The 10,005-nt window shown below is 28.0% G+C and overlaps 1 protein-coding gene across 3 annotated transcripts in view; it reads right to left on the reverse strand.

Annotated features, from left to right (window-relative positions):
* LOC100569170 (WNT1-inducible-signaling pathway protein 2) overlaps positions 1 to 5,605 on the reverse strand; it is a 314,202-nt gene extending 308,597 nt beyond the window's left edge. For all 3 annotated transcript variants that reach the window (XM_029488998.1, XM_029488997.1, XM_029488999.1), the window contains exon 1: positions 5,334 to 5,605. In XM_029488998.1, the coding sequence (XP_029344858.1) occupies positions 5,334 to 5,418 (85 nt within the window). In that variant the 5' untranslated portion in view covers positions 5,419 to 5,605. The remainder of the gene's footprint in view (positions 1 to 5,333) is intronic.
* Positions 5,606 to 10,005: the final 4,400 nt, after the last annotated feature.

Consider the following 10,005-nt stretch of genomic DNA (forward strand, 5'->3'; position numbering starts at 1 on the left):
TGTGTTGATTCACGTAATTTGGATTATGTTGTATTTTATTCAGCTTACCAATATTATATTATTATCTTTAATCCAAGGGTTGCGAATATCTGACTACTGTTAATTTATTATCTCAATATTTATTAAATAACAAATAAGTACTCATTTTCGTTTAAAATTAAATATTAATCGTATGATATTAATACAATAATTATTATATTATAGGTAGTACATATTATATTAAATTAGTTCAATTTTATGTAGTTACTCAAACTATAAAAATATTATGTAAGTTAAAATAATATAAATTGTATATAAATATTATATACGTCTATATGAAGTACTTGGCTGATTTCTTGAAAGTTATAAAACTATTTTATGGTTCAATGGCGTAAAAATTAAAATTATGTTGAAGAAACGTTTGGTTTTTAATGTCATTTTATTTTTATAATGCAGTTTTAAAGTATTTTTAATGCAATAAAGTTCGAGATCTTGTTATAACGATAACGATGTATTCACAGTTGTGAAACAGATTATGGATCAATAGTATCAACAATATTTATATTCGTCACTTATATAATAAACTTTAGTATTGAAATATAATTAATAGACGTAAATTAATATGACATACTATTTGCATTATTTTATTCTAAATATCAAACTGTACATGTCTACTTAATAATAAATTGCATGAAATATGATAGATATTATGTTCAAACTGACGATGAAAATAAAACCAAATTAAGTGTCACCAAATGGCAAATCCTATTCACCTGTCGATAATGTGTATGAAGTTTTACCGAACACACCATTAAGGACAAACTATTATACATTTTGCCCCATAATTCAGCTCAAACCGCTAATTTTTATTATGAACCACATAATAATTAATATTATATTAGTTTGCTTTATATATTATACTAAATTTGTAAACTAATCAAAATATGTCTAATACAAACTTAAACCCAGCCGTTCAAGTTGAACGGTTGTATATTTTTGTCATTTTTTTAATACATTTCGAATCCAATGCAGTGCGCAACACATAACACATTTACATGTTTTTAGTTTTTGGTTTCATTAGGTTTTATATAGTACGATCTGCTACACAATATATTATTGGCTAGGTTAGGTTACAATATTACAATAGATAATTAGTACTAACCGAAATGTGTACCTATAAGTCTAAAAAATGGAAAAAAAGGTAAGCTATTATATTTAAAATAATATGAGTAGTATTAGTATTAGTATTATTTATAATTATATGAGTCATATATTTTGAAGTTTCTGCTAGAATAGGTGAGTAGTTTGTTATTTTTGTTCACAGACCATTTTTATTTTCACCACAGATTCACACCATGTTCAAGGAGAAATGCCCTGTGCAATACTCTTAATTTTACCGTAAGCACACTACAAGTAAATTATCTGCACAGTATTTAACAGTAAATTTGTTTCTTACACAAAAATATTTACGGTATACACATTATCACACGTTATGTTGACATGTCTACTAAACTTAAGTAAATTTAAATAAAAATGTTTATTGATGTATACAATTTTTACTTATTTTTATTATACATGTTTAACATTTAAAAATTATAATTTTATTCTAAAACAATATTTGCTCAATTGATAATTTGTAATTAGATGAAAAAGTTATTTCAGTGATTATGAAAAGGTTTAAAAAAATCAAAAGAGTACACAAGAATACAAGATAAATATTTTGTGCAGACAATATGTGTGATAATGTGCATAGGGTAATACTCTTGTGTGAAGGACAAATTGACAGTCGAAGACTGTGTAATCTTCTTGTAATGTGTATAATATGGTAAAGCTAAAATTTTTAAGGGGTACATTTTCAAAAGAACATGGTGTGATTACTATGAAGAAAATTAAATAGGGCTGTAACAAATACGATTAGGAAGCGTAATTTGATTTCCGAAAACACACGACTAAACGAAATTAATTTTAGAACTGTTTAGTATTGATTTTTAAGACAAATTTAGTATACAATATTGGTTATTATTCCAAATTATAAGACATTTGAAGTGGGGAATTTCAAAAATATTTATTTGTTCATGTCTATAAAAAAGTAAACTAAATGGCCAAGTGAGGTTTTTCTTTTAACTTTAAAATACGTCTTATTTATAACACCACACATTCTTTTTGTAACTCCAGGGACTCTTTGACCCAGGCTAAACCCAGGCCACGATTCGCAACTATTTTTATTCATCACATTTTTCTTCATCTTTTTAACTCTTTTAATTTTATTTATCTTCTGTTTCTTCTGCTATTTCTTCTGCTGATCCTTTATTCAACTGAAGTAGTACTTCTAAAATGCTTAAAAATATTGGAAATTTCTGATTTTAGTTGTAAATGGAAGTGTTTGAATTCAAATATTATTAAATACATTTGTAATATTTACAAAACGGATTTGTTGAAAGCCTTATTTATATGGCTATCGTAGTGTAGTATTTATAATAAAATGGACTAAAATTAAAAATTATACTAATAATTAGAAAAAAACACCTGATGCTAACCATTTACAACTTTATCAATTTATCACTAAAAAATACTCGGGAGTTGAGACATGAAATATAGGCTGCGTATATGTAATGTTTTGGATACTATTTTATTCCAATTAACATAAACGTACATCGCCTACATTAAAATAACTAAATCATTAAATGCCAAACTTGTTATAGGTATATTAGATATTAATATGTTTCAATAATAATATATCCGTATTATTTTAATTCGATTAATACATTCGAAATAGTTATCGTGCATATTTTTCCTATGAAAACATATAAAAACAATGCGTTATAAAATATAAAAACTCATTGAGTAAGTGCTATTCATAATATTACACGCGTATCTTTGTATTATTGTAGTGTTATTAACAGTCTAAAATGCAGTTCAGTGAAGCATATTGCTAATATTATTTCAGCAAAAGCGCTTGTGTGTATGTGCAGCACATCGAAAACTGTTTATAGAATATTATATGTAAAACGCGGCCGCGGCACCTCTATTCAATAACACGCATAGCACTTTTTTTTTTACGTAATTTATTTTGCTCTATTCAAAATGCTATAACATACATTATAATATAAAGCTTGAACTCCTGCGATGCGTGTAATTTATATACTATCCTTATTCATATTTTGTCGTACGTGTGTTTTTCACTTATTTATAATTCAATATGATTATATATATACATATTCGGCAGCGCATATTATTTGCCATGAGTATAGGTGAACATTAGAAGTCTGCGAACATAAAATAGTAGATAAAGAATAATAGATCGAATAAAGAAGTTATGAGCCCGAGCAATTTGCCGGAACTATTATAAGAATTCTCTTTACGAGAAAAAATGTTGTATATATGCATGTGGCAAGTCTTTAATCTAACACAGCCCATATATAGTATAGTTTAAAAGATGAAAAACTTTTTGTAATTGCAACTCAACTACGCGTATATGCAACGCATAAAAAATGCATGTGCTTTACGGTAAAAAATAACTGTGGCTAACGCTAAATAAAATATTGACTAAAAACGAGGTGGTTTATCTCTTTTTTATATTTATTTATTAATAAGGCGAAACAGAGCAAGTCACTCTTCCTCGTAGCTGCTATTGGAATAAACTGACATGTTTAAAATAAATTCTCGCTAATATTATTTGGAAATAACCCATTTTTGATGAAAAATTTAAGAAATATTCTTTACAGTTTCATATGAAATATATTAATTCTCAGATATGAATAAAATATTAAGCCATATGAAATAATTATTATATTATAATTCAAGGTTAGGTACCTACTTATATGTACCCCCATTATTATTATTTAATACTATATTAAGTTAAATTTAAATTTTTAACTTCAGTCTAAAAATAATATGCGCATTTAATATTTATGTAAAAACTACTGACAACAAACGTGTATTGATATCAATCCATTACTGAAGAAATATACGTAGTTTTCTTGTGAAACAATGTATTATTTACATAACTTACCCAACAGTTATGTACAACCCTAAAGAAACACAAATTACAATTTATACGTAATTCTTGGCATCTTTAGCGTATGTTTTGCTTGAGGAAAAGCATTTTAGAACTACGGTAAACAAATTTTTAGGGTAAAATAAGACAATACTCAAATATTATGGTGACGTGTCTTCATTTCTCACACAAGGAATATTTGGTTTATGGTAGTTTGTATATAACTATTATGGAATTGAACAATTTCAAACACAGATAACATAATCATTTTTATCGGTATTTAAAAATTCAATCCTGTTTTACAAAAAACATATATTAATAATGTCTCCTTTTATGAAATTCATCTTTGATATTCATATATATTTAATTAAAAATTAATTTAGTGTAATGAAATGTATGTCTTTGAAACCACGCATTTATAATTAATTATATTTATATTAATTTTAGCAACATTAAAACAATGATTTTTTTTTGTAAACTGTATTATACGTCAAATTAAATCACACAAGTGAATGTTTGGAGTATTTGGACATTCGAATAATGTATATTGTAATATAGAGTAGCAACAACAGAATCTAGAATTAGGTAATTCATCAGTAATATTCGTTAAATTTGTCACGTAAGTTACAATTGTGTATAAGTATATAACTATAAACATACTACCCATGTGGTTTTCCTGCAAGGGACTGAAAATTCTACACAAACATCTACGGATGCTTGCGGCGATAGGATGAAAAGCGCTGTGGGAAAATCGTGATGGGGGTATAATAATATACTTCCATGTAAGCTCTAAATAGGAAAACTCCGGTCAAAGTAATTTTTTGAAAACAGCTGAGTAAGTTTTCAGAAGAAATTTAATCCTTGCGTGAACATTAGAACAAAATATAATAAGTTAAAATCTACACAACGTATAGAATAAATGCACGCTTTAAGGCCGAGTCGTAGGCATTTCGTCGATCATTAATATTTGAATCTGGTTATTTATTGATTTATGAGAAAGAATGGAATTATCTTGCCAATATTTTTTCCCCTCTAAAAGTGAGGTGAGGTGTGTTCATTTCTTTTTTTTTTGGCATAAAAAAAATAAGCTTAATTATAATGTCAAAACTATGTTTGCTTTTTACTTCATCAATTTTTTGTTATTCGAATTAATCGGTGTGTTTCTATTCAAAGATATTTCAAGTAGCCGTTTTGAAAGATAGTCTCCGGGTGTCAGAACGCCCGTAAATATTTATAAATTATACTTGTTAAAACTCCAATAGGAACTGAGTCAAAATTGACTTCAGGAACGATTAGACCACTATTTTTGCCGCATATTAATATAGAAAACGTGCATTAATATTCCCTGAAGACTGACCTGTTTTGCGTGCTCCCATCATGGCTGATAGCTTGACACCCGACGGTGGCGATCGTCTATAGAGGTTAGGTCGCGTGCCGATCATACATCCATGATAGTAGTCTCGGTAAATGGTTGCCACGGTGGCGTTCGTTATTGTCGTGTGCGACTTTTGACGCGAGTTGGGAGGAGTAAGACACGTGCAAACCGTTGTGCCGGCAGATCGTTGTGACGGTGGTCGTCGTCGTGTTCGCGATGCGACGCGGCGGTGTACTGAATCCACAGTGGCAGTCGCGCGGCGTGACGGCAGCGTCGTCGTCGTCCTCGTCGGTGAAAATCGCGTGCCCCCGGCGGCGGCGGCGGAAAACTGAAAACTTTTTGGTCCCTTCGTCCCGCCCACCAGGCAGTGGCCAGGAAGACAAGAAGACAGGAACCGAAGGCAGCCCGAGTGATTGCCGCCCGAATCTTGACCGAAATTACTGTGGAGGCGGCAATGGTCATTTCCTCTAGACACTAATATAATTATTCAACCTCTACTCTTCTCCAACCTCCAACGCTTCACCCTCTGAGTCCTTCGCATTAACATCCTGTTCTTTGTGTTCTTTTTCATTATCTGCTTCTTCTCTTCTTCCAGTCTCAATGACGTTTACGTGTTCAAGCCTCTTATCTTGCTCTTATACATGTAGATGAGTTAGATGAATCAATGAATAACGATGTTTGTTATTTGTTTCTCTATCGGTAAAAAAAAATCATATAAGAAAGTAACTTCATATTTTTTGATTCTAAATAGATCCACGTACAGAGTATTTAGTATTTTTTATATTTTTATTTTTATACTCCTATAATTCCGATGTATTTACTATTTTGCATATATTCGTACTGATTTTACTTAGCTCACTTGTAACTTGTAAGTATCATGATGATGTAATACTTTGGACGATCAATATCTTAATACATAATCAGCGAATCATTTATTCCAAGTAAATGTGATGAGCTAAATTAAAGAAGATTGTTTACCAATAATTTAATAGTACAGTTCTTAGAATAAACACAAAAATTATCATATTTGATACATTTTTCCAAATTTAAATATATTAAAATAATATACATAATGTATTATACCAAGAAATCGTATTGTATAACTCCTTGGGGGTATAATAACATAAAAGTTCTTGGAAATACTGAATCTTATATTCTCTTTGATATAAAGTAGGTAGTAATAATAATAAAAAGATAATTCGTAGATATTGTAATATTTTTATTTTGTCCTGTAGGCCAATTATACCTTTAAAACATTTTACTCTGTAAAGTTTTTCCATAATACTTATTTAAAAATAAAAAAATCAATCCATCTAATTTATTTTTTCCCAAGTTTCTGTGTCCCATGTTTAAATAAGATAGTTTTACGTAAAAATGTGAAAACAATTGACTTTATAAAAGTATAAAGGACGTAAAAATTTACACGCATATGTTTAAAACGTAGGTAAATTACGCATATTTTAAATGATAAACAAATGCTATATTGCATTGAAATAAATTGATAATGTCCAAAATGTCAATAAAAATATTTAGATGATACATAATCTATTTTTATTCAACTTCTTATGTTAATATATTATATTATATTATACATATACTTACATATACTGGAAGTTGACAACCATAAAATAATATAATTTTAGAAATAACAAAGTTTTCAAAATTAAAACGAAATAAATACAAAATGTACATTGAATACAATCGTTAAACAAAGAATATAAAAAATTTAATCCCAGACTGCAATAACATGTTTAAGGAGATTTGACTGCGATGTATTTTTATTGTGTAATAAACAGAAACACATCCAATATAGGGTTGAATTTAATTTCCTGACTTATTTCGAGTAATAAACACGATGTTTATACATTATGATGAATGGATAGCTACCGTAGAATTAGTGTACTAGACTAAATTAATATAGTATCTTAAGCATAATTATTATTATGTCTGAGTCATCTTGAAATTATTTCAAAAAAATAATATTCATGAAATCGAAATCAATATGTAGGTATCAACTTACAATTAATACAGTCCACTGACATTGCTTTATTATACCACCAGGGTTTAATAATATATCATAAATTAATTCATTAAATTAATCTTAATTTTAAATATAAAATAATGTTAAGTGACACTGATGAATTAGTTATGGCCTCTGACAAATAAAAGTGCTCTTACTATTGTGATGCACCTTACTTATATCGAATCACGCTGATGAACATAATAAAATATAAATTATAAATTATATAACATTTCAGTATTTTTTTTTCAGGATTCGGTCTTTACTCTCTTATAATATTTCCGTGCAAAAAAACAGAATAACCGTAAACAGTTTTGAAGACATTAAAGTACACATTTATATACATGAGATTCAACGAAACTTTAAGATGTTTTAAGTGTTACAGATCAAAATATATTTTTTCAAATTAAAATAATTTTATTTCTATTAAAAATAAAGAAACAACGATTGAATTGTATTTATATCTTATATTAAAGACAATTATAAAGCAAGCTGTCACATTCAATGTTGTCTTGAACTTATTATACTGATGACATTAGTATGATATATATTCGTAGTTTTCAAATATATATTTTATGATTCAATAAAAAAAACTTCCGATTACTCCCATAATGGTACAAAAAATACACTAAAATTACGTTTTAGCATATTAAACCTTTAGATTTAATTTACATAAAACAGTTAGTGGAGTAACTATTTAGAAACTTGTTGGGCGCCTGGGAGTCCTTACCATACTAAATTAGTTGTTTTATCGTGTTTACGTTTCATTAGGTTCCAAAAACGCAACTTACGACATACCAAGAAAGGTGTTTCTACGCAAACTGAAATGCAATAATGTACAGCGAACGTAAGTCCCCTACTCTAAATATAGAAGTGACCTTTATGAATAATTAATTTAATAATTTAATGTTCTACAATGTTAACCTATATAACAGTAGGTAATAAAAGGTAGGTACGATAACATTTAAAAACCTTTTCATACTGAAAATTGTGATAACTGAATCGAAACAAACTTCAACCAATAATTGAATAATATTGTCTATAAGCTAAAATTTATGGCCAAAATAAAATAACTAATTTTATTTATTTAAATGTATGATACGCGTATATAAACTGAGTGTAAAAATTACCTTTGTCATATTTTATATTCAATGTCCATATTCTCCGTCATCAGATGTATGGTAATAATTGATAACGGTTATATTTTAATACTTAACCGTAAGTATATTCCTTTTTAACAGTAAATATTAATCACTACTTAAAAAAATACATGATTTAGTCAGTACAAAAATGACTTTTTTAAAAAAATTGTATTTTGTACTATTTTTTATGATGATGAAATATTTACTGGAGGTCAAATTAAATTTTTATAAGCGCTTGAAGAACAAATGTTTACAACATTGGTTATTCAATGGATTTCTCATGGAGTGATTTTCTTATGTTGTTGTAATTCTTATACTTGTTTATTTAATCATTTTCTATAATTGATAACATTTTTTAAATGTTGACTAGTAGTTTTTATTTTCAATTTTCAACTATTTTTAGATTCCGAGTGGAACGATGAATGTATTGATTTTACAATGATGTGTGTTTTTTTTTAAATTTTTTTTTGTGTCTGTGTACACGATAAGTAGTCGAAATAATGCTTCGATTTTCAACTTCAGTATCTTGTTCGATTGGAAAGTGAATATCATTGGTGCATTGGGGAGGTCAAAATTTAAAATTCCCAGTAATTTTCAAAAGCGCCAAGAAAAACCAAAGAAAAATTAAGGAAAAACGAGAATTTTTACGCAAAATAGATTTTTCACAAAATTGAATTTGGTTTTTGGTGTAACTTTAAAAAAAAATGACCGTAGATACATGAAGTTTTGACTGAATGTTTATATTAGCATTTTTTATACACCATAACATTTTCAAAATATTTTGACTTATTTTGAGCTCTTTACGGACATTGTCACTTTTCATTTTTTTTTAGTTTTTTTTCTAAAAATATCAATACAATTTTATTTGTTGATTAAAAAAGCTTGGAAGATTTGGAGAATTTATTATAGGTACCTATTATAAGTCAATTTTTTTAAAATACTATAGACTATAATATAATATTATTTCTTGTACCTAGACTGACATACCGTCTCCGCTCAGAATCGTTTTTCTTATACAATGATATTATATCATTGAATTCAAATTTAATACCATCCATTATACAGTGACCCACTTGTAACCTACTGTACAGCAGAGCGACATCCAATTATCCACCTTTTAGATTCTGAGTGGAACGATGAATGTATTGATTTTACAATGATGTGTGTTTTTTTTTTTTTTGTGTCTGTCATCAACTTTTAGGACAGTAAAAGTGCTTGGATTTTCTTCAACAGTACCTTTTCTGAGAGGAAAGTGAATCTAGTTGGTACTTTGAGGGGTCAAAAGTAACATTTTTCCAATAGTTTTCAAAAGCGCCGTGAAAAACAAAAGAAAAATTATGGAAAACGGGAATTTTACGCAAAATCTGTTTTCGAGAAAATTGATTTTGGTTTTTGGTGTAACATTAAAACGAATGACTGTAGATACATGACATTTTCACTGGGTTGTTTATATTTCCATTTTCTATACATGATAAAATTTTCAAAATATTTT

The sequence above is a fragment of the Acyrthosiphon pisum genome, chromosome A2 (assembly GCF_005508785.2).
Source record: "Acyrthosiphon pisum isolate AL4f chromosome A2, pea_aphid_22Mar2018_4r6ur, whole genome shotgun sequence".
In the NCBI taxonomy this organism is placed as follows: domain Eukaryota; kingdom Metazoa; phylum Arthropoda; class Insecta; order Hemiptera; family Aphididae; genus Acyrthosiphon; species Acyrthosiphon pisum.